Source organism: Poromitra crassiceps (genome assembly GCF_964638095.1).
Source record: "Poromitra crassiceps genome assembly, contig: HAP1_SCAFFOLD_276, whole genome shotgun sequence".
Lineage (NCBI taxonomy): Eukaryota > Metazoa > Chordata > Actinopteri > Beryciformes > Melamphaidae > Poromitra > Poromitra crassiceps.
Genome location: NW_028152124.1, coordinates 110,626 through 137,084, shown reverse-complemented (window position 1 = coordinate 137,084; position 26,459 = coordinate 110,626). Strand labels below are relative to the sequence as shown.

Genomic DNA, 26,459 nt, shown 5'->3' with positions numbered 1-26,459 from the left:
GTGAATGTGTTTATGTGTTTTTAGGTTACCTAACTGATTGAAGCTGCTTCCACATTGGTCACAGTTGTAGGACTTCTCTCCAGTGTGAAGGCGTTGATGTCTTTTAGGTGAGCTAACAGACTGAAGCTGCTCCCACATTGGTCACAGTTGTAGGGCTTCTCTCCAGTGTGAATGCGTTGATGTGTTTTTAGGTTACATAACAGACTAAAGCTGCTCCCACATTGGTCACAGTCGTAGGGCTTCTCTCCAGTGTGAATGCGTTGATGTGTTTTTAGGTGACCTAACTGACTGAAGCTGCTTCCACATTGGTCACAGTCGTAGGGCTTCTCTCCAGTGTGAATGCGTTGATGTCTTGTTAGGGTACCTAACTGACTGAAGCTGCTTCCACATTGGTCACAGTCGTAGGGCTTCTCTCCAGCGTGAATGCGTTGATGTCTTGTTAGGGTACCTAACTGACTGGAAGATTGACCACTCTCTCCTGAGTGAAGTATCTGATGTTGCTTTAAGAGGTGCAGCTTTGTGAATGCTTTGTCACACTGCTGACAGCGGTGACGTTTGGGTCCGTTGGTGCCTCTCTGTTTCTGTAGAGAAAGATATAAAGAAAGAATCAGGACAGAGGCTAAGTAAGTGTGTGTGTGTGTGTGTGTGTGTGTGTGTGTGTGTGTGTGTGTGTGTGTGCGCGCGCGCGTGTGTGCGTGTGTGTGCCACTGAGATATATGAATGGAGGGAGTGTCCCTATCTCCTCCCTGTATGTTTTATTGAAGCCAAAATCCGGCCAGATCAGTGAACCAGAGTCTGCGCAGTAGCTCCATTGATTTAGAACCTCTGTGGGCTCCCCACCCCTCTGAACTTTCTTATGTAGAGCTGCTGTTTCTAGAATGCGCACAGTGCGTTGTGTATTTATACACAGTCTAGCTCTGTAAATATGGCACTTTAAGTTGTAATATTTTTTATTATTTTTTGTTTCGCCAAAAGTAACCAGGAAGATTCCCACTATGAGATCAGTTTATCAAAAGGACGCTTGTACGAAAATCTGATTTCCGTTGTCGGAGATTGAGTTGTATCAGCCAGACAAGTCAGACCTCCGGGCTGCTCTCAGCCCGTGCTCTGAGAGCTAGGGATGGGCATTTTAAGCAATTTAAATAGTCGAGTACTCTCCTTCTATTATGAACGAGTGCTCGAGCACTCGCGCGGGGGGCGTGGGCTGTGTGATTACTATGGTAATGACTGAGCAGGGGTAATCTGCTGTGTATCGGGCTGTTCACACATAACGTTTGCATTTTTGCATGGAAAAACGCTACCTGGAGCATTTTTGTCAGGAGAGGGACTGACTGTGATATTAGGTGACGCTAAGCTAACATCTAAAGCCTACCTTTAGACAGTATCTCCGATGGTTGGATTAGCGCTTTGGAGCAGACAAGTTGTGAAACAAGCGAAGGCATTTGATTTCCAATACATGTCCATTGTTGCTGAATAGTGATGCGATTGTCTCCCAAAAAGTGATTCTTTCTCCACATTTCTTGTGACTAACGTTATGGGAAACGACAGTGTAGTCAGTAAACTAGTGCAACGTTTTGAATGAGTTTTATCGGGCGTGCGCTATGAAGAAGCGTGCTTCTCATTCGGGAGAATATCTCCAGCCACCATTTTCGGGAAGAGCTGGAAAACTTCCGGTTAAAACTTTCAAAATAATGTTACTTAAACAAAAGTAAATAGCTTATTGATGCACGTTGGAAGAGAAAAGGTATTTCAATGAATGAAGCAGCATCCTTGTATCAAAACACTCGTTGTGATGTTATATGGCGTGAAACTGTGGCTGTAACGCATTACTCAAAATAAATAAGGTTACAATAAGCATTTTATTTTGAAAGCAACAAAGCGGATGACGTACTTGGTACATTCTGGCTGACTTGACGCCTGATAGAGTTTAGTCACAAGAAACCCAGGCGTGTTCGTTGAATGGGAGGGAAACACAGCGAGACCGGCCGTGCAGTTGCTGCTGGTTGCTGCCAGATCCACATGACGATGCGTGCGTAGATCTTCTACCATTTTTAAAGGGGTGGGGAGTGGGGCGAGTACCCGAACAGCAGAAACGTTACTCGAATACTGACGTTATGAACGAGTGCTAGAGTACCCGAGTACTCGCGCCCATCCCTACTGAGAGCAGCCCGGAAGAGGAGCCTCTCAGCCCGGAAGAGGAGCCAGGGCTGCTTGGCTCTCAGCCTCTCACTGGGGGAAATTCTCGGATGAACAGCTCTGTGTTGATTAGCCTAATGTTTCTGCGGCATTTTGATTAACTTTACGATTACATTTATTTTGGCGCAACTGTTGGTTTAACAAATCTAACCGTGAGGCTACGTTGTTGTACCCCCCCGGTACAGTGTGTGTAGGGCAGCCCAATCTAACGTTAGCCCAGTGCATGAGCCAGGCTGCCTGGTCTATTCTCCGACTCTGTATATCCCACTGAGCTGAGCTATATCTTATTTATGCCTGGTATATTGTTACTAAGAGAGGAGCTTGTGAAGAACGAACATCCCCACAGTCAAAGCATTTCCCCGAGATATGCATATAAAAACGTTTGTTGCTTTAATAGCCTACAAAAAATAAAACGTCTGTTTGTATGTGATGCTAACCCGTTAGCGATGAGCTAATGGTGGTTGTGTACTACTAGGCCTCATCTTATACCCGGGACGGGAGTTAACGTTATAAAACACATTTCCTGTCAGTTGGACAACCTGGTCAGTTCTGAAAATATGTGTCTATTATTGTGTTATTCCAGCTATCGTTATCGGTTGTTAAGTTATATTAAGCCGATAAATAATGAAAAACAGCTGACTAGCGAAAGCGGCTAACGTCATTGCTAGTCGCATGTTAAAACCATTGTGTACCTATAACGTAGCTGGAGTAACTCATAAAACACATATTTTCTGAACTTACTTCAGTCCCAAACCAACATTAATTCCTCGCGCACCTTTCTCAAAACAATGTTCTTTTTATTGCGGTCCATTGATGTCTGGTAGCCAGCACAGCCAACCCATGAGCCACCCGACTTCCAGGGAGCGTTAGATAACATGAAGCCGTGTGTCTTATCTATGACGATAGATCTATAATGTGCAGAGCCTGTCCAGCCAATGACGGCTTGAGACTGGCTGCCACAGCTGTCAATCATCCATTTTTATCCCTTTTTATATGTCAAATAACTACTTAAAAACAAACTGATCAGAAAAATGACCACTTGCACAGGCATTAGCATGATAATGACTATCTAAAATGATACAAACCACCATTGGAAAAAAATTATCTGACGTATACTGTGATTATTTCGGTTGGGATTTTCCCATCCACTAACATGGGGAGGCGGGCCTTGTGACCTAATACTGGATTCAACCGCCAGAGCGGCGATCTAACATGCAGCGGCTTCACTGAACGGGACCAATGCTCAGTCCATCTTATAATATGTCCATGGTGTGTGCCTGTGTGTGTGTGTGTGTGTGTGTGTGTGTGTGTGTGTGTGTGTTCTCAGCATCAGTGACTGATATTTTCCTCACCTTTGCTGAAGAATTCATTTGGACAACGTTCCTCTCCTCCTCTGCCAGATGTCTCTTCCCACCAAGCAGCTCTGTAGGTACAGCAGGGTTACATTGTGTTCATCAATCAACATATCAGCAATAGTACGAATCAGCGTGACGTCACTTGCCACCCAGAAATGCTGAACCCCGCGGCAGTTAATAGTACGAGTGCTCCAAACAAACGTTAATATCTCAAAAACTATACATCACATCGCTTATATTTTGACATTCTGAGTGAGAGCAGAAGTAGCTCAAGAGTTTGATGTATAATATATGCATGTCGTGAACTGTCGCAGTTTTTAAAACGTGAACAGAGATAACTGTTCCCAAGAAAGATATCCTACACTACCCAAACAATAAGCCACATATAACTAAGGAGGTAAAAAGATGCATTAACAAAACGAAACTGGCTTTTGAAAATAGGGAAAGGATGGGGGCAGCTGCAGCACAGAAAGAGCTGAATCTGTTGCTGAGGAAAGCTAGAGGGAATGTGTCTCGTCAAGGATCCTTTACGACCAAAACTTTTACCACAGACTGAGCAATTAAATTGTTTATCTCCTGTGTGGACTATCATGTGTCTCTTCAAGTGTCCTTTCTGACTAAAACCTTTACCAGACTGCAATTAAATTGTTTATCTCCTGTGTGGATTATCATGTGTCTCGTCAAGGATCCTTTTTGACCAAAACTTTTACCACAGACTGAGCAATTCAATTGTTTATCTCCTGTGTGGACTATCATGTGTTTCTTCAAGTCTCCTTTATGACCAAAACCTTTACCCCAGACTGAGCAAATACATTGTTTGTCACCTGTGTGGACTATCATGTGTGTCTTCAAGTTTCCTTTATAACCAAAACATTTACCACAGACTGAGCAATTATATTGTTTATCTCCTGTGTGGATTATCATGTGTTTCTTCAAGTCTGCTTTATGACCAAAACATTTACCACAGACTGAGCAAATACATTGGTTGTCACCTGTGTGGACTATCATGTGTGTCTTCAAGTATGCTTCATTAGCAAATATTTTACCACAGACTGAGCAATTAAATTGTTTACCTCCTGTGTAGACTATCATGTGTGATACTGATACTCCACAGTCCTCTTCATCAGCTTCTGTTTTCATCTGTTCAGTTGAGCAGGTGGCTACAGGCTCTGCCTCTCTGTTCTCTTCAGTTTGGCTTTGATGAAGCTGTGAGGACTGAGGTTTCTCTTCCTCCTCTTCACTCTTCACAGGGACAACAGATAATGGGAACATGGTGATATCAGCCTCCTCCAGCCGTTGAAGCTGCTCTCCCTCCCTCCTGATCCAGAGTTCCTCCTGTTCCTCTTTAATGTCTGGGGGCTCTGGTCCCTCCTGAAGCTGCTCTCCTTCCCTCCTGATCCAGAGTTCCTCCTGTTCCTCTTTAATGTCTGGGGGCTCTGGTCCCTCCTGAAGCTGCTCTCCCTCCTGACTGGTCCGGGGTTCCTCTTTAATGTGTGGGGGCTCTGGGTCCTCCTGGTCGAGACTGGGGCTCCACTCCTGCTGCTCAGCGGGAACTAACAGCTGCTGGAGGTCTGGAGGCAAGGCTTCTCTGTGTAACCGCACAGCGTCCAGCAGTTTATCTTCATCACCCACAGTTAGGTGCTGCTTCACCACAGCTCTCAGCTTCTGGACTTTAGACATTTTAATTTTCACACAGTGACAGGAACTTTTCCTCCTGAACTTTACTGACAAACTTCCTTCAAAGCTCCAATAGCTTCACAGCTAACGTTAGCTTCACAGCTAAACCATTCATCTGAGGCCAGTGAGTCTTCTTCCTCTGATCAACGGAGCCCTGGTTCCACTTCATATATTCGTGATAATATCGTCCGCACATACGAGTCTTCTGTTTGTAAATTAAACTTCTTAAAGTATTATAAACGGGAAATAGGCTAGTATGCTACTGCTAGTGCCAACGTTACTCTGTGTTGTTACAAGAACGTTTTCATGATGGCCGCTTCAACACGTCACCCAATACCCAGAATGCCTTGCGGTAAGAAATGCGAGCGGGGTCGGGGGTCGGGAGGTGATGGGGGAGGGGCGCAGTGAGAACCTGGTGAGAACACAACAAAACTGCTGCCTACGCACAGTAGGAGTGTGTGTGTGTGTGTGTGTGTGTGTGTGTGTGTGTGTGTGTGTGTGTGTGTGTGTGTGTGTGTGTGTGTGTGTGTGTGTGTGTGTGTGTGTGTGTGTGTGTGTGTGTGTGTGTGTGCGTGCGTGTGTGCGTGCGTGCGTGCGTGCGTGCGTGCGTGCGTGCGTGCGTGCGTGCGTGCGTGCGTGCGTGTCGGCAAAAAGTTGCTGTCTGGATTCATGAAGTGCTTCAGTTCTCATAGAAGCCCCAGACAGCAGTGAGGTGGTGGCTTTAGCTCCCTTGCCTTTAGCTGCCTACAATTCCACAAAACCACCACTAGATGTCGGCATCGTACCTCTTAAATTCTCGAGCCACAGCAGACTGCAAAAACGTCATTATTTTCCACATCACCCTCCTTGGCTTGTCTGCACATTCGTGCAATTCATCACTCACTTTTTCACCATTTTCAACCAAACATGAAAAATCTCATATGGTGTGACAATTATGCTCTTATGTGCTTTTTCTAATTGTGTATGTGACATCTATGGACCAAGTGTCTGTCAATAAAGGTTTGATTGAATTGTGTCCCCAGCACTTTTCCACAAAGTTTAAACTTGAGTAAAACTAAGAAAAATAAATGGAATTCTCCTCAACAAAGTAGCTACAGAATGATAACAGTCTATTTGTGAGTCTGCTCTTTTCAAAGTCCAGGCATAGTAGCCTATTTTGAGTCATTTCTGATCAGATTTCTGATTGTCCCAGAAATGAAAATCATAATGGTGTGACTGATATTTAAATGGTCAATTGTTTGGATACCCTTTGGGATGAGAGGTCCTTTTTCAACTAGGCAGTAGCCTACAGAAAATATCTCAGGAGTAGCCTACATGGATGGAGTAGCCTACATGTCTCTTGTCTTTTCTCATGTTTCTTCAAAAAATACAATCTTTTTGGCACTGCCACTTCAGTTATGTTTCACAGTGTCTTTTGGTGTGATGCTTTTTTACATAAAAATCCTGAAGATCAATTACTTTTTGGTCATTATTACTTGCAATTGGAAAGCTATTCTACAGTACTAATTTGCAATGGGTGTGTTGTTAGCATGCTAGCGTTTAACCACAAGGCATTATGCAAGGTGGATGAAACTTCATGGTGTGAGACTATCATGTGGTGTGAGAGTTTTTTTTGTCACTTCATACGATTTATTAGTCATGTCTTGCATTTTATAACTAATAGCTACATTTCATGTATGTTTTGACCTTTTTAACACTTTTTCCATGTCTATAATCACATGAAAAAAGATTCATACTTACTCCACTCAGGGAAGTCCATACTGCCCTACTACATTTGTCACACTTAGTGCATGCTTACCTACTCCACTGTCCTATTTAAATGTTAAATGCATATAACGCATGTTATTGTATTGATACATTGTGGTTAGGTGTGGTTCAACATATGGTGTGACACTATATAATATGGCGTGACAGTCAAAATTGGCAATAAAGGTGACAATAAAAAAGTTTTTTAGTGATAAATCATAAAAATCCCAATGGAACACAATGGAAAATAGTGCAAAAGTCACAAGCATTTTGTTAGATTTATAACTCAGTTTGTCAGAATCTTATATATAAATTTGGCAATGTGGACTCTGTCTGTTTGTTTCTCTGTCTGTTTCAAGAATTTTGTCCGGCCACAGCTATGCCGTTTTTATGTGCGATCGCGCTGAAACTTTCAGGTGGCGTAAAGAGCACCCGTGCGGGGGACCTGACAGAGCCTGTTTTTTTAATTAGGGCAGACTAATTGCCCTAAGGCTGATTGCCCTAAGGCTGAGGCTATAGTTCAGTCATGATGTCACTGATGACTCAGTGATGTCATCAGTGATGTCATCAGTCTGAGGCTCACAAGGGAGAGGGAGAGAGAGGAGAGAGACTGAGGGAGAGGGAGACTGAGGGAGTGGAGAGGCAGAGAGACTGAGGGAGATGGAGAGAGAGGAGAGGGAGAGACTGAGGGAGAGAGAGGGGAAGAGACTGAAGGAGAGAGAGGGAGACATTGCGCACACGTCAATAGGGCAAGCAAGGCCACGCAGCAGGCGAGCTGGGGGCGAGGCCACGCAGCAGCCGAGCTGCGTATACGAGCTGCAGGGCCAGCTCAGTGAGCTGCAGGATGGGCAGCGGCTGAGCTAGCGAGCCTAGGAATCGAGCGTGTGTAGAGATGCCTAGTTATTACTCTAAAATAGCCTATATTTAAACATTTAGGACATGTCGTACTTTGTGTGATGATAAGAAATTAATTAATTTAGTTTATGAATTTGCATAAGGAAATGCTGGATCTCAAGATAGTAATGATAAAGAGTCGTGATGAAGTGAGGTACTTAAGAAAAACTTTCATGTCACACCATATGACAATTTTAGGGACTGATAAAACAAATTAGTGAAAAGATTCATATTCCAATACCCAATGTTTGGAATAACGCCGTTTAAAAGAACGGCGTTAGGTAACGCCGTTATTTTTTCAGTAACGGGGTAATCTAACTAATTACTGTTTCCGTCGTTACAACGCCGTTATCGTTACTGAACGCTAAATGCGGTGCGTTACTATGAAATGATTGAGTAAACTACCCGTAGCCTACACTAGTGTTGTCAAGTGAGGATACCGGGTGGGTTATAACGAGATAAACGATTATGATTGGCTAAGGCAGAGTCATGTGTTTCATGGTAGCCAATCGGAGCCAGTGTTACACACGAGCCAGGAGTCAGGACACGGGCGACACACACACACACACACACACACACACACACACACACACACACACACACACACACACACACACACACACACAGACACACCAAACAGATTCGAGGAAGCAGCAGAAATGGCGAGTCCGGAGTAGAGAGCTGCGCGGGGCTGAAATTTCGGCCCGAGCCCTCCCCGGCCCGTGACATGCAGACCCGTGCCCGATCCAGCCCGTTGCGAGGCCCGAAGCCAATATTACGATATAATGACACATCTCTCTCCCTCTCTGTTCCGCGTGCTGCGTCGCCGCGCGGCCGTCCTGCGCAGCCTCTCTCTGTCTGTCTCTCTGACTCTCTCTCTCTCTCTCTGTGTGTTCGGGAGCTGTCCGCTCGCTGTACATGGACGGACAGGGTCTGTGTGTGGCTATGGGAGTGTCTGTGCACTCCTCCTCTTTGTCTGACTGTGCTCCGCTGTGTAAAATCAAGCGAGTACGCTAATACAACATTATTTAATTGAATTATTGAAACGGCCCGACCCCGGACCTATTAATTAAAAATAAAAATAAAACAAGCCCGGCCTCGGCCCGTTTTGGTCGGCCCGAGGGGCCCGTGAGGGTACCCTCAGGTTTGCAGCAATCCATGAAAATTTGGCATTTTCAAGGTGGAGATAACGCAAATAGTTACTTTCCCTGGTAACTAGTTACTTTTATTATAGAGTAATTCAGTTACTAACTCAGTTACTTTTTGGAACAAGTAGTGAGTAACTATAACTAATTACTTTTTTAAACTAACGTTCCCAACACTGCCAATACCACATATATATATATATATATATATATATTTTTTTTTTTTTTTTTTTTTTTCACCTTTATTTATACAGGGATATCTCTTGAGAGCAAGCTCTCATTTTCAAGAGAGCCCTGGTACAGAGGAACACATACACAAGGTTTCAAGTTACAGACAGACAATCAAAACAACATTAAGAATAGGTGAAAAACCCACTTTCAAGTAAAACAAGAGCACCCATTATGTGGGAGACCTTCTAAAAGAGTTTTAAAGGAAACAAGAGGGATCAATGCTTCTATTTTCAAAGTGTCCTGAAGTCTATTCCAACTGCTGGGGGCATAGAAAGCAAAAGCACTCTTTCCTTGTTCAGTCCTCACACGTGGGATAGATAGTCTAATACAGGACTGTGAGCGAGTTTGATAACCTCCACTGTTATGAATGAGAAGTGAGGACAAATATGCCGGGAGTTTCCCAATTAAAGCTTTGTAAATAAATAAAAGACAGTGTTTTTCTCTACGAGCCATTAGGGAGGACCAGCCCACCTTTTCGTACAATTGGAAATCTAAGAATCCGTATTACACATCTCTATAATTTATATGTGCAATATTTGAAGTAAAGAAAAACTACTTTTTTCAGGGCCCTATGCCAACCACCCATATACACATACAGTAGATGCCGCATGACTTGGTGGATCATACGTCAACGTCGGCGCCATGTTGGAGGGGTCAACCACAGCCACAGGGCAACTCTCAATTTTGCTGCATTCGAGAGATCAAAGAAAGGAGGGGAGAATTGGCCAGCGAGAGAGAGATTTTTCCTCATTTCAGATTCATATTAAAAGGAAACCCTCCGCTTCCACAGAATAATTTCACTTCAGAATGACAGGACCAGCTCACTGTGGCTGTCAGAAAGTTTCATGTCATTCTGATGTGGCATTTCAAAATAAAAACTCATTTCAGATTCATATTAATAGTGGCATACAATATAAGCAGCACAACCTGATCATCCTAATTTCAGTCCTAGAAACAGAGAGACATGAGAGAATGGCTTAAAAAGCAAATTATATAATTGCTATTCAGTAAAACAAAAAAAATAGATATTTGGAACATTAGAAAATAAAAAATAGACATATGGTATTAAAGACAAGCCATCCATTAGTGTTTTTTTTAGTGTTTTCCTCACAACCTTTTTCAATGACCCTAGTCCACATTAGGGCCACGGACCTCCATTTGATGTGATTTCTTCTGTAAAACCCAAATCTGAAAAGAGTTTATTGTGAGATTATGATTTGGTCCAGAATTCCATGACTATCTGTATTGAAGCACGCTATCACTTTATCAGAACACATTTAATTGGTGTGCTTTGTATGTAAAATATGACCTTCCAATGGTTTTAGCTTAGGCTATGCAGTCACACAAATCATCCCGTGGCCCCCCGCTGGGGTCAGATGGAAAAGGCAGGACACTCAGTCACTCGTGGACGTTTAGTGAGTTTAGTATGGGGGTAAAATGGTGTCAGATCAGCTGTAAATGGACAGATACGATCCACAAATGTGAAACCCAACTCACAAATATATTTAAAATCCACAAACACACACACCATGATCCACAAATGTGAAACACAACTCACAAATATATTTAAAATTCACAAACACACACACCATGATCCACAAATGTGAAACACAACTCACAAATATATTTAAAATTCACAAACACACACATCATGATCCACAAATAGAATTCAGTGACTTGTATTTCAAAACCAGAATTTCTGTTTGTAGATTGTTTCGCATTTGTTTTCAGAGTTTTGACACTATTGTACCGCTGTTTTATGGTGTAATTTTCTACAAATGCACTCTTCACAATTTGCAAACAAACACAGTCTAACTTGTATTTTCAAACCACTGTTTCCAGACACACATACAAATCATGTGCAATGCACAGTGTTCAAGTCTCAAATCTGTTTGCACATCACAGCCTGTGTGTGGAATGCATTGCATTTGCCTACAAATCGTTTTGACACTCTTGTTGCGCAGATAAAATCCACAAATGTAATCAGCCAATGAGGGGGATCGCTTGCAATGGGATGTCCCGCCTCCTCGATAACCCCTCCAAAATAAAAGCACCAGGCTTGTGCCTGTCTGTCTGGCCGGCCGGCCACTCCCTCATGCAGGAGATGAAGTGGAGAGAAACATGATGGTGCCTGCAGACTGCAGAGACTGGGTGTTATGTTAGTGCATGGAATGACCACTAACACGTATGCATTCAACAGGGAATGTCCATCTATATTTTCGGCTTGGTTCCACTCTTCTTCGTTTCCGATCTTCCACTCTACTCCTTTAGCAGCGCCCTCTAGCGTCAGCAGGCTGTAGCAGTCATGCCATTTACATGCAGCAAAAGATAATCCAAACACAACTAGCTAGGCAACATATAACGTACTACTTTATGCACGTGGTGGGGTGCGGCTGTGCGGGTGACCCCCAGGGGTCCTCGAGGGGGCCCCCGCAAAAAGGGTAATCATTTGTTTTCACTAGAATTCAATTATTATATTGCAGAGAATATTATATTGCAGGGAAAGTGGTAACGTTAATTATGGCCAGATGCTCAGTGGTGGTCTAAAGTTAAAGGTTAGAGATGCAAGCTTGTGACAGTCGTCGGTCAAGATAAATCTGGGTGGGGAAAGTGAAAAAGTAGTGCTTTCCCCCTCCATTACCACCACTGAGGTGCCCTTGAGCAAGGCCCTTAACCCCACCTGCTCCAGTGGAGCTGCTCAGTAACCATCAGATCATATTGTGGTTGTACTGTACAACAGCTTCCAAGTGTGAATGTGTGTGAACAGGGCACTCCTGAAAAAGAATAGTTGATCTCACTGAGACTCCCCATGTATAAAGGTAAAAGTGATTCTCAAACCCCCCCCCCCCCCCCCCCCCCACTCCACAGTGAGACTTCCTCTCGGACCCAAATCTGATATTTTTCTGATATGATTATGTCCAGATTCCATTACTATCTACTGCCAGCTACAATGTAGGTAGAGATAACAGTAGTCATTCTTCTCCTAACTTCTTGGAAATGAAATAATTCTGAAGTTTAACAATTCACCAAACTGCTGGTGACACTCTCAAGGACCCTACGTTGAACCATTTGATCATGTGACTCTAGTTCATTTGCATTTGACCTCAGACAAGACACTTTCAAGTCTGAAATGTACCTAGATTTGCCATCATGAAATGAACACAACAGCTTTTAATGTTTGTTTTGATATATAAAAGGATTCATATATACATGCTGTGGAATACCCTGCCAGCAGTAATTAAGGGCTGTAGTACCCTCAGAGGTTTTAAATCCACCATTAAGAAGTGGCTGAGAGAGGGTCAGTCCTGCGGCCACCTATAGTCATTGGTGTGGCCTCATATACGGTTTCTTTCTGTGCTGTTATTTATTTTTTACCATTTGCCAATGTGTGATTTTAGTGGATTGCTATCTACCTCTATGTGTTCTATTTTTACTGTTATGCGCATTGTATATGTTGTATCTTGCTAATAGTATCATTTTTTGGCATGTATCTTGATTGTTCACACATTAGGATTTTCCTTGAATTGCTGTATTTGATAGGACTCTGTGTGCCCAGGGACTACAGATGCAAATTAGCTTTTAGCTATCTCTGGTGCAATATATTTAGTGTACTGTCCCTGCTTCAATAAACAATAAAGATAAAGATATTAAAGTATTGACATCACTTTCTTCAGACCACCTTTGAAACTACAAACCACCTGAGATGACAGCATGTGCTCTTGTCCTGTTGGAGAAAGTTTGCATCTAGCTGCATTAGATCAGACAGCTCATTTAATTACACTGGGTACACATTTTTTATACAATTTAAATTTTATTGAGCAGGGCTCCCACACCACCTTCCAACATGAAATTCAAGGACTTCTCGAGGCCCAATTCCCCAAATTAAAGGACCCAACATGGCATAGTTTTGGGACACAGACCAAGGTTAATTATTGTTACAACACTGATACTTTTTTTTTATAATGAGAACAGAAGCTCACAAACAATTAAAAAGAGGCTTGATTAGCCATCAACCCTTTCGAGCAGTGACTCAACAAACAGCACTGTGTTCAGGTAAATGTCCATGCCCAGGGAGTCTGAAGGTCCCATAGGGTCAATAGTTGATCTCAGCTGCTCCATCTGCTCAGCATTCAGAGGGCTTTGCAGAATGGGAACAGTCACCCTGGAGTGCACATTTTCTGGATGGATGATGTCCTCCTCCCAGTCAATAACCGGAATAAGATACTCCTGAAATACAGTATAAAGAAATAAAGCCCTCCCATTACAATACTACAGTTAATACTCAACTCATCAACCACTACATTGTTTCTCATTTCTTTACATTAACATACATACATACACTTAGTAAATAATCATGGTAATCTGCTTTGGCCTGTGGGATCATTGTTCTACTTGTTCCAAGTGTTTACTTCCTTACTGAAAGAGCCCCCCCCCCCACACCACCACTGTAGTACAGCTATAAACAAGTTCATTATTATGATCATCATCTGCTGGAGCAGCTACCTCCATGACCCGACCCCGGATAAGTGGTTGAAGATTGATGACATTGAATACTCGTATACAAATTGTATGTTATGGGTTCTTGCTCATTATTCATGACAGAAATATACAACTGGTTTCTTTTCTTCTTTCAAAACACCAGAAAAGGTTAATTTATGTCATTGTCATCAGGGAAAAGTACCTCTGCATTGTCTGGCTCTGTAATGGGATTTTTCAGTCGACCAACATCCCACAGCTGGTTTGGTGTGAGGTTCTGCTCTGTTCGTATTGGGTGGTTGTCCCATCCCAAAGATGTCCAGATGGTTTTGCAGACGGGGCAGGAACACATAATGACAGGCGAAAATGTGTGTGGTGCTGCTGATGTCCAGGTGCCCTTCATCTTCCAACATGTGAAGTGTGTTGTAAAACACTTTGGTCACTGCCATCCACACATCTCGCCACAGCCTCTCAATCCTGAGTTGTGACATTCAATTAAGTAAGAATATTATGAACTGTAATTACCCAGTGAGCACAAAACGTTTTTTCAACGTTGATTTTTAGTTTAAATCTGGGTGATATTGGGTTTGAACGTCTAAGACCTAATTTCACCCTCTTTTCAACCGGCTAAAATGCGGTTACAACGTCAACGTGTAAAAAAACACAATTTGGTTCATCATATTGTTAAAACATTTATTGTAGTTTGGAATAGAGACAATATTGATAGTGTGTGAATTGGCATTTGTCCATTTTATTGTGTAACTGAGAGTTGAAATCTGGTCTACACGAAAACTACATTTCAACGCATTTTATGTCACATGAAATATCATACATATGGGACTATATAGGCTATGTGGTGCCAGCAAAAAGCTTCCAGGACACAACTATGGTTAATAGTTTAGCGCAATACTATAAAATAATGAATTCAGTTCCTGCAGCAACGCGCATACGCAAGTACTTAGTCGCTAGCTATTAGCTGTGACTGACTAGACCAAAGCAAGTCTGCACCGGTCTGCACCAAGTGCGGAACGAGGTGCTCTGGGCACGCTATGTTATTGTAACATACTGTATACGAGGCTCTGTGTACCCCCTGAGTCTCTGGTGTTAAATGAAGTTAACCTCTGAAGCTGTACAGCCTACAGACTATAGATGCACACACACACACACACACACACACACACACACACACACACAACATAATTTTAGTCTGTTACATAATATGATAGTCTCGTACGCATCACATAAAATAACTTGTCCTCCCGATCATTGACAATTGTGTAGTCTATGTTGTGTGCGAGATAGAGTATATATGTGCCCGGCAGCACGTAGAGCGCAGTGGCTTGAATGTCGGAGAGCGGGGTTCGAATCCTGTGTGCGCTCCTGAACTTTTAATTTAAGATCCTGGTGAAATATGGTCTAAATCTGAACGTTCAATAAACGTCTGCAAATAGTGGGTGAAAAAACTTTCACTTTCAAACCTTCCTTGCACGTTTTTTCAACGTTGACCCTAAACGTTTTTTAAACGTCTTTTCAACCGAAAAATGCTCGCTGGGTATGAATAATATGTGAAAATGTCTTTATGGGCTGCATTAACTAATTAATAAAATAAGTTATTGCAATAAGCTTACCGCTGGTTGTGGACACTTTTGCCTGCAATGAAGCTTCCATTCTCTGGCCCTCGAATGAACATCATCAGGCGTGCCACTGCCACATTCTCAACACCGTGGTCTGCTCTTACTCTGCAAACATTAAATCATTGATTATAATCCAACCTAGTCTAGTGTTCAAAGATCATTGTTTCAGCCACAATGTGCCACATAGGTTAACCTTGTGGTCCGAGGACCCCACTTTGAGAGGGTCAGGCTCAGGTTATTGAGGGGGTTCCAGGGCACCCCCAGCAAAAAGGAAATAATTTATTTTTTTCACTATAATTACATTGATAGAGTAAATATCACACTGGCCTCCCATATTTTGCTCATGGGTTTCACACTGTAATAAACAGCTAAAAGCAAAAAATCTTATCAGATGTGGGACCCTGGGACAATCAAATGGGGGTCCATGGCATAATTTGTGTCAGTTTAATGGTCCTCGATGTGAAAAAGCTTGAGCTGGCTAAACTGGCTAACTAGTATAGCCCCTTTTAGAGTGGCCCAAAAAGCCACTAATATCTACAAACTTGTTGGGGCTTATTCTAACACCTGGTTGTAAATCAGGACCCCGTCAGTTCGCTCAGACCATAGACCAATGACACAAAGATAAACGGACTCGAGATCTCAAGGTTTAACTTGTACAAGGAGTCTGACGAGACGACGCTGCTCAGTTCATCTACCAAGATCAGACTATCGCTCGTCAGACAGAGCACTCCTTTTATTGAGATAAGCAGTGATTCAGTTGAAGCAGTGACATACAAATTAGCATGAGGGCTGGCCCTCTCAGGTTCCTGTTATTCTATAATGCACGTACACACATGACGTCTTTCTTGGACATGAAACCAGACAAGGTGCATATCCTCTGTTTCAAACAATGGGTCTCCTGTTAGTCTGACGCTTATGGGTAGTTTCATATAGAACTGAAACCTTCAAAACATCCGTTTGTATACTTGCTATAGGTCATGCATAATTAAAGACACAGTTGTATCATGACAGTGATTTCCGTTCGCATAGTTAAAAATGTCTCACTTCCCCTTTCCGGGATCTCTCTGCAGGAAGGTTTGTTGCTATGACACCGAAAACACATATGCATGTTTCATCAAGCACAGCCTGCAAAATACAGGTAATAGCAGAGTTCAGTTAACAAGTTGACAGAGATCACATTATAATTAAGCAAATATGAAAACACATCTTTTAAAACCTAACAAAACTACTGGCTTTTTATTTTGTCTAAAAGTTACTAAGCCATCAGGCGATACATTGACCCTCAAACATACCCGGCTGATTATCGCATCAGCTGTGAACGGCTGCCGATATAAAGAGCACACCCACTTTAAACGGTATGTTTTGCACCTTGATAATGACATCAGTGCTTCCCAAAGGCTAAAATCTGACTTTCTTAAGGGTTAATTAATTACTTTAAATTGTCTTTGTATCATGTCCAATGGAACCCAAATGATGGAATATGCCAACAGAAAAAAGAAAAAAAGCATCTCTCCTAGCATGAGACATTTAGTGCATGAGCGTCAGGCGTCAAATCAGCCAGAATGTAAAAGTTGGGCTTCCAAAATAAAACCTGTATTGAAACAACCTTAATATTATTATTATTATTAGATATATTATTGTTGTGAGACATGCTTTACAACCACAGTATCTCTCCATATATAATCTTAACATCACAAGTATTTTGATACAAGGTTTCGGTTTCATTCATTGAAATAATTATCTCCAAAGGTGAGAATTTGAATGCCTTTTATTCTGAAAGTAAATCATGGTATTTCCGTTATTTTCCGTAGTCTGGTTTAACTGTCGCTGTTTTGGCACAGGCCAAATATTACTGTTGTATATGTTTCCGGAGTAAAAGGTAAGGTTAGTTTCTGTAATGTTACATTGATTATATTGATTAACTGTTTGTCAGTATTGTAACCATATCATGGCGTTGCCACAGTTTATGTATTGGAGACAATGTCACATCAATCTACTGGTTAGTGCTGAGGTTGCCTCCAGGCTGCAGCCACAGTGAGTTCATGCACTGAAAGGCCCGCTGTGGGGCAAGCAGCTGAGAGGCAATGTGAAAGATTAAAAGGCATTCACCCCAGGCTGCTTTCCCATGTTACAAAACAGTTTTTATAAGCAGTACTTTTGACGTAATTTTTTTTTTTTTGGAATAGTAGAACAGTCTAAAATAATAGTATGAACACACAAAAACAGACTATTTTCTGTCCATTACTGAATATTTTTACCAATGCAGAAAAATTCAAGGCCGTTTGTCATTTTAATACGGTTATAATAGATTCTAACAAAATTTGTATGACCCTGTCTGTCAATCCTGCAAAATTACAGACAACGAGATAGTCTAACGCAACCTCTGGGTGGAATGAAATATCACCTGAGTGGGAATCCAAAGCGCTCCACAGACTCTGAGAAAAAGGCCAATGTGGTGGCTGCTAGGTTGTTTGATGCAGCTCCCAGGTACATTATCTACATCAAAGAAAATACATTAAAGCCAACACTTGTACATTGTTCTTAGACCAGTTCTCAAAGTGGGGTTTGTGGACCCCCAATACTTTCTTTTCCATCAAAAAGTAACAATGACTGTAAATGAATGTATGGCTGTTGTGGGTATGGGTTTCATACACTGTAATAAAACATCTAAACGCAAAAGATCTCATCAGATTTGGGACCCTGTGACAAAATCTTATCAAATAGGGGTCGGTGGTCAGTGTAGGGGTCCGGGTTGACGTGAAAAGTTAGTGACCCACCGCTTTATACCGTATCAACAATAGCACTTTCCATCACTGATGACATCACAATTGCTCAAGTGACATCACTGATGACATCACAATAGTGACTAAGCCACACCGCCACCCACTTAGCCTATTTTAATTAAAGATTTAAATTATACAAAAACAATATATTTATTCTCCAGACAGGATTTGTGTTTTCCCAACATTATAGTGGAAGTTAAATTGTTTTATGTCACACTAGATATGCGATCTGGTCACCATTTGTGATCTTAGTCACTAATACATTTATCATCAAGCAAGGATGCCCAGAAAGGCTAGTGCAAATAGTGGTATATTATTATTATTTATTTATACCTTTCTGGAAAAGCCATCGACACCTCCAAAGATGACAACGTTGTACCTGCAGATAAAAGAGTTCATTATTTCTAATCAATGGGAATATGTCCACTGCATTTTAAGTCTGGTATACACTTGCGCTTTCATTACAATAACCTTTAATAACATATTCACAGAGAATACATTTATTCCAAGAACGAATAGTAAAATAAAAATAAGACTTGCCGGATAAGCTTGTGGTTGGTGTCTATGTGGACCAGATACCTGGGACAGGGCACAGAGTATGTCCATCTGACCACACACCCCAACTGTGTCAACTGAGACAACATCCCCATGGTGTCCACACGGTGCATAGATGCCCTCACGCGGTTCCATTGCACTCGATGTCCCTGTGATTGTAAAGTCCCTTTGACAATGCGGCAACCGGAATGGGGCATAGTTTGACCTCCGACACCATTGCATCCAGCTCGTCGTCGGTCATAGCACTGTACAGTTCTCTGACAGATAGAGCATTTTCTCGCATCCTTCTGCACACCGTGCTGCGGGACACCCCAGCTAGCCTGGCAATGCATGGAATGGTCAATCCTATTTCTATAAAATGAGTGAGGAACTCTTCTGATATAATGAGTTTTGGACAGCCACCATAAGATCCCCTTACCACCTGTACTACTGTCGGTGGCTGTTGATCCTGATGATGCATCCCTATCAAGTGACTGAGCTCTGTCAACTGATCCATTATCTCCTGCGGCATTTCAATCTGCCTCGATAGGGCGCTAATAAACACCATTTCCTGGGTGCATATGAAATCCATTGCATTCATCTAATTCCTGTCTATCGTACAGCATTAAAACGTGGTAAGGTGCAGACTATCACTGTTAAAGACTGGAACGATGATGCCTGTTTAACTCTGCAAGGTTGCCTTGACTCCACTGACTGGGAGATGTTTCAAGAATCCTCTGTAGACATTGATGAACTGACTGATGTTGTTAGTAGCTGGTCCCATTATTGTGAAAGCATTGTGATTCCAGATAAAAAGATTAAGATCTTTCCTAATAGTAAGCCCTGGGTGTCTAAGGCCCTTAAAACGCTCCTGAGCCGTAAGAGAAAGGCCTTCAGAGAAGGAAAACTGTCTGAGATGCGCAGCCTGCAGAAGGAGATTAGACAGGAGATATGGAAAAGTAAAAGGAAATACAAGGAGAAAATAGAGTCTCAACTCCGTACAAATAATCTAGGTTCCGCCTGGGACAGTATGAAATGTATTACTGGGCTCAAGGTAGGTAGTAAGAAGAATATACAGTTAAATGGTTTTCAGTCTGATGCTGATATGGCTCAGAGTTTTAATGACTTCTATGGTCGATTTGAGACTCGCGATTTTAGTGAGAAACACTCTGTGTTGAGAGACAGTCTCCGTCTGGCCCCCCCTTTGAACCCCTTCTTCGACGAGCAAAAGGTGATAAGACGTCTCAAAGGGTGCAAACCTAAAAAAAGCCCTGGCCCAGACAACTTAAGCGGGCGTATTTTAAAGGTATGTGCTGAGCAATTAGGTCCCATTTTCAGCCATATTTTTGATCTGTCACTCCGCCAGCAGAGGGTGCCGTCCCTTTGGAAAAAATCCATTCTTGTTCCTGTTGCCAAGTGCAACAATCCAAAATCACTTAATGACTTCCGGCCAGTGGCCCTAACCTCCCTGGTCATGAAACAGTTTGAGAGGCTAGTGAAGGATGAGCTAGTAACAAAAACTGACTCTTTGCTCGATCCACTTCAGTTTGCCTATCGTGCTAATAGAGGCGTGCAGGATGCTACAGCCACCTTACTGAACCTCATATTCAAGCATCTAGAGGGCAGTAAGAATCACGTTAGGCTGCTCTTTGCTGATTTTTCATCAGCATTTAACACCATCCAGCCACACATTCTGGTCGAGAAATTAACCAGCTTTTTCGGTCTGGATAAGTGCCTCGTTGGTTGGATTCTAGACTTTTTAACGAATAGATCTCAGCAGGTGAGGGTCAATGGGATACTGTCCAGTATCTTATTGTCCTCTACTGGCTCGCCCCAAGGCTGTGTTTTATCTGCTTTCTTATATATTCTATACACCAACGACTGTCGCAGCCGTTTCGCCAACAGATTCATCGTCAAGTACGCTGACGATTCTGTCATCGTCAGTCTGCTTGGCGATGATGATGTAGGACACGGCCAAGTCATTGACGACTTCGTTTCTTGGTGCGAAAACGCTTCCTTGGAACTCAACGTTTCCAAAACGAAAGAGGTTTGTATTGATTTTCGACGTTCCCCCCCTGTTCCCCAGAGCAGTTTTGTCAACGGTCAGCCTGTCGATATAGTGACAGACTACAAATATCTGGGTACGGTAATTGACAGCAAGCTGAAGTTTGATCTGAATACCGACATGCTGTGTAAGAAAGGTCAGCAGCGCCTTTACTGCCTTAGGAAGCTGGCCAAATTTCAGGTTGATAAAACTTTGATGAAAATGTTCTATAGTGCTTTTGTGGAGTCTGTCATATCATTTTCCATAATCTGCTGGTATGGTAATCTTTGTACTAAAGACAAGAACTCCCTGGGGAGAATAGTGAAGGTGGCTTCAAAAATAGCCGGAACCCAGTTCAGAAGCCTGGACCAGATCTGTAATAAACAGGTGCTGAAGAAAGCTGAGTCCATCCGATCAGATGATGCCCACCCTCTGAGGTTCGAATATGAGCTGCTTCCTTCCGGGCTCCGCCTTCGTGCCCCCATAGTTAAAAAGAACAGGTACAGAAATTCCTTTGTGCCTGTCTCTATCAGAGCGTTGAACGCTGCTGGGGTACAAATGTAATGTCTCCCCATCTGCCGTTGCTGTTATTTATTTATTTTATCCTTTATTCTTTTATTCTTTTATCTTTATTTATTCTTAGGGGTACAATACAGTATATCTGTATTATATACTTTGTCTGCCCTTTGGTCTGGACTGAGGTTTTTTCTCTTTTTTTTTTCTCTTGTGCTTTAATACAATGATACATTGTAGCTCTTTCTTGTGATATAAATGTGCTGCTGTGAGTGAACTGCACTTTGCTACTATGCACTTTATATCTCTACTGTGCACTTTAGATCGTTGCTACTGTTGTCATTTGCACTTTAACTATTGTGTCATTTGCACTTTAACTATTGTGTTGCACTTTAAACTGCTGCTCTAGACTGCTTTTACAATGTTCTTTTTGTCTTATTTGTTTTTATGTATGTACTTCGTACTACGCTTCCTGCAATCCAATTTGCCCTTTTGGGACACTTAATAAATCTTGAATCCTTGAATCCTTGAATCCTTGAATCCTTGAATCTTGAATCCAAGTAGTCCATGTCCAGTGGTCTTTGTTGTAAGACACGTGTCAGGCGTGCCTGCAACCGCTCCAAGATGTGGTGCCTTAACAGTTGCTGTGGGAAAGAAAGAAAACACACATTGACACCATTGATATGACATGTGCAAAGTGTGCCAAAAGCCCACAAGCAGAACCAGCTGAGCGAGGCGGCGTGCAACGCGTCGGTGGACCGGCTGGAGCTAACCTCTCCCAGCCCTCACGCCTAAACCTAACCTCTTCCACCCCGTCTAAACCTAACCTCCCCCAGACCCTAAACCTAACCTCTCCCACCCCCCATGCCTAAACGTAACCTCTTCCACCCCGTCTAAACCTAACCTCCCCCAGACCCTAAACCTAACCTCTCCCACCCACCACGCCTAAAGGTAACCTCTTTCACCCCGTCTAAACCTAACCTCCCCCAGACCCTAAACCTAACCTCTCCCACACTTAACCCTAAACCCAACGTTGGACGCTTGATGAGTTGGGAGTGAGAATGTGTTGGGCTGTCGGCACTGCGGGTGCACACACATTACTATAGCACACCCACAGTGGCAGTGCAAGATTTTTTTTCTTCTTGCTAGTGCTACATTGTGGAGGATATTGGCTCCTCAAAAATCTAAAACATTTGTAAGATCCACAGGGGAGGTATATAGTAGGCGACATGAATATAAAATAAATATAGATTAGCTCTGATTTCATGATACAGTAGGCTACTGGGTCACAGTTGCCTCTTCCGCAACAAAGACTGCTGTGGGGAGTGAAAGTAAGTTACATTAGCCTGCATCAGATTCTAACCAACTGCACATGTAATGTCAACTGGTCTCCATATCATTGTCACATACTGGCTTTTTTGGACATCTTCTGACAAACCCCATAGAGTACCGCAGCAATGAGTCCGGAAGATCTGGACGTTAGCCTTCCAGCTCTTACGTGTAAAAGGCAATGGGATTTGTCTATGGCAATTGTGGTTAAATGCATGAAATAAGGTCCATGGTTAACTGTTTATGAAATAACAAAGTTTGTGTTCAGCAAGATAATCTTCACAAATGAGGACCACTTTTATGACGTGTAGTGTAAATGCATTTTTAACTTGATTTTCACAAAACTGAGAGACCCACAGTCCCATAAGCCCTTTCATGGTTTCTCATATCTACCTGCATTTTACTTTGATTGTGGTTTTTATGCATTTTATATTTTGTGTGCAAATAAAGATTTTTTTTTAATAGAAATGAAGGGACTTCTGTTCTGGGTAATCCTATAAAAATATGTCATCCCTGCGCTACTTTATTTAGACAGTGTTGGCAGTATAAGGCCTAGCCTACTTTTGAATGCAACTGTTCAGATATCTTATCTCTACACATTAGTCCCTCTTGCTAGACTAATCTAGAGAGTGCTTGGCTTGCCCCTCTCTCATTTCCACCACTGAGGTGCCCTTGAGCAAGGCCCTTAACCCCAACGCTCCAGTGGAGCTGCTCAGTGTCCAGCAGATCAGACTGTGGTCAGCTTCCAGGTATGAATGAACAGGGCGCTACTGAAAAGGAGAATATAGCTCTCAGTGAGATCCCCCTCCCCAGTCAAAATAAATGTTAAGGGGGGGAGAGATTCTCAATCTTTTTCATACCAAGAACCCTAATTCAGTCCGCATTAGAGCCACAGAGCCCCACCCCATGAGACCCAAATCTGTTTATTTGTTAGTTATGATTTTGTCCAGATTGCATGACTATCTACTGTCTGCTAGCTACAATGTATGTAGAGAGAACACAGAACAGTCATTCTTCTTTTTGACAGAGACGTGCCAATTTAGTAGTGTGACTTTTTTTTGTTGTTGCATGACGTGGCTGTTGGAACAGGTTTCTAAAGTCGAGAATCATGGCTGCCCGCAACCCCTAAAACGTTCTAACGCTGATAGAAACTTACTTACCCATCCTTCATTGGCCATGTTGAATTGCTAGCGTAGCTCGGGCATTCAGGCTTGCAGTCTGTGCTACTGTACCAGCAGACCTTCTTGCTCCTCTCCTCCCAGGGAAAAAGTCCACGGACAAGCGGCAGAAAGTGGAGGGATCCCAGCGTCGGCCTGCGCACAGAGCTGAGACGTTTACATAAAATAAACGTGACTGAAATCTGCCTAGGGCGTTAGCTAACCTGGTTAACCAGCAAGCTTTAGCTGGTCAGCTTTCTGTTCTGACCATTGAACTATATAAGGTATATAAGGTTCTGACGACGAGGCAGTTAGCAGTGCCAGTGATAGTGAAGGTGTAGCATACTTCTTCGACGAGGGAAAATAAAACACTTCTTCGACGACTAAACTTTAAGGCTACCCCCAAAGACGCTGTGGGACAGCGGGCTCTGCTGGTTGAGTAGCTGCATAGCAACGCTGTCTGAAACAGTAACCATTCGACTCAAATGGAAATTTGTGAGCTAGCAGAGTACATTACATGTTCATAATGTATGTAGTTTAATATACATATTAGCAATAATAATAATACATTAATTGCAAACTTTACTGACTCAAATTAATTCTCAAATCAGCTATGCAAGGCAAGGTTCCGTTAGTTTTATTGATGCATCCAGGTTCTCTGACGCAAACAGCATACCTTCTTTATAGTCTTAAAGACCAACAACAGGAACACCAACAACTCAAACATCGCTTCATTAACATTGTGACATTATGCTGTCTGCCCCGCAAGTCAACCATGTTGACATTTTATCTCTTGAAACATCTTACAATTTAATTTGCAGAACAATGTGTAGGTTAAGCTAATGGTCTTAACACAAAACCCCAAAACTGAAAAAATATATATATTTCAATATTAACAGATAACTCAATATCAACCTGAATAAAACAAACTGAGGTTCGGGTCAACAAATTCTCTGTAGAACATACGGTAGCACATTTTGTCCAGTAGTTGATGTGGAAAAAGGGGTGGAGGATAAAAGGCTGAAATAAAATAAATAAAAGTCTGCTTATCTAAAACATACATTATACATATACATACCACAGTCACCCAGCCATACAAACACAGACCTAGACTTCCACTCAAATGCTAATGTTGCAATGCTGAAACATTATCTACCTATAATTTACTGATTGAACAAAGTGGGAAAGTAGTTGTCAGGTGTGTACACTCAATGTAAAAGTCGAGCTACATTTAAAACTTTAAGGTACATTCAACGATGTTTTTGTGTTAAATGGCTCTATATTCTGACAGCAATCATAGATCAATAGTGTTTTGTCAGTGACTTGAAACCTCCCAATCCCCCTGTCCTCTATCTTTCTCCTGTAGTCCTGCATGCAGAGCAGAACTATCTCCGCAACCGTAACTCAGAGACTCACGGATGGCAGTGTTAGGATTTGGGGTGAAAAAATACAGTCCTTTATAGGCATCGCAATCTTACCTTTCGTTTACCAGAAAATGTCTACTTTGCTCTGGATAGTTTGAGGTCGGTGCCAATTTTTACCCAATCTCTACGAGTTACGGTTGCGGAGATAGGTCCACCCTGCATGCATGGCTACAAACACTATGTCAGTGATTGCTGTCAGAATATAGAGCCATTAAACACTTATTTTAACACAAAACAAACAAACAAAAAATTTAGTCAGTCAAGATTTTGAAGTACCCCCATCAAACATCATGGATCTACCAGGTAAAAGCTTAAAGGGTATCTCATCACCATTTAAGTCCTTAAACAAGCCCGAATCCGAATTCCACAGACCTGAGACACATCTCCATGTCTTTCTTCAGAGCAGAATAAGAGAGGTAGTGGCTTGGAAGGCGCAAGCGCTCAAAGCATGTGGCAGAAGTTGGATAGGTGGTGTTGACCACCACCAACTGTAGGTTGGAGCAAGGCACCTCCCAGCCCACCCAGAACTTCATCAAATCACGCAGAACCTCTGGTGTTGCTGTAAGAAAATAGATAGATACATTAGGGGGACATTCTTGAAGCTATTTACTTGCAGAAACACTTCCAGATTGAAAAAACTGCATAATTATTTTGTGCAAAGCTACCTTCTTCAATGAAGGTTTTCAAGAACCCTGTCACACGTTCCACCGCCGCTGCTGGAGGGACATCATCATCATCGTCGTCGCCATCCACAGAGGCAAGTCCCAGAGGCCTGTGTACGATACTCTCCAGGACTATCTGCAATGTGTGTATGAAGAAACTATTTTGTAAAAACTACATCAAATGCTGCTCTATAATTTGTAGAAACAATAGGATATGTGTCATAATATGGGGGGGGGGGATACCTCCGGCATTAACTGCTGCTCCGACTCCCTCGGGAACAGGATGGGAAGCACGTCCCCTCTAGTGGAAATGAGCGGCCACAACCCAGTGTCTTTCAGCCCCTTGCGCATCTGCTTGATTTGACGGCTTCTTCGTCCAATGACCTATAATTCAAGTTTATTTCAGCTTTACAATAAATACAACTCCACTCAAATATCTGTTAACACGTTCACTGCCGTTGGCGAGTTGACTCGTCAAAAAAAATCCAACGGTTGACTGCCGTTGGAGAGTTAACTCGTCAAAAAAAAAAAAAAAAAAAATTGGACGGTGGGACGTTGATCTAACCCTTTTACATCTCCTATATAAATATGGGAGCCACCGAACGTGTACAACCCATTCCACCGACCCACTAAGTGGCGACAGTGCTCTCCAGACTATT

General features: G+C 42.4%; 1 protein-coding gene across 1 annotated transcript; it reads right to left on the bottom strand.

Moving 5' to 3' along the window:
• On the bottom strand, positions 1-26,151 carry LOC310770953 (uncharacterized protein; the record flags this gene model as incomplete). The annotated part of the gene is made up of 10 exons (XM_083663648.1): positions 1-581; positions 3,549-3,619; positions 4,625-5,019; positions 13,284-13,471; positions 18,471-18,516; positions 18,678-18,716; positions 18,818-19,012; positions 25,511-25,697; positions 25,804-25,936; positions 26,044-26,151. The coding sequence occupies 10 exons, from the start codon at positions 26,149-26,151 to the stop codon at positions 30-32; spliced, it is 1,914 nt and encodes a 637-aa protein (XP_083519774.1). The 3' UTR covers positions 1-29.
• Between the last annotated feature and the right edge of the window lie 308 nt (positions 26,152-26,459).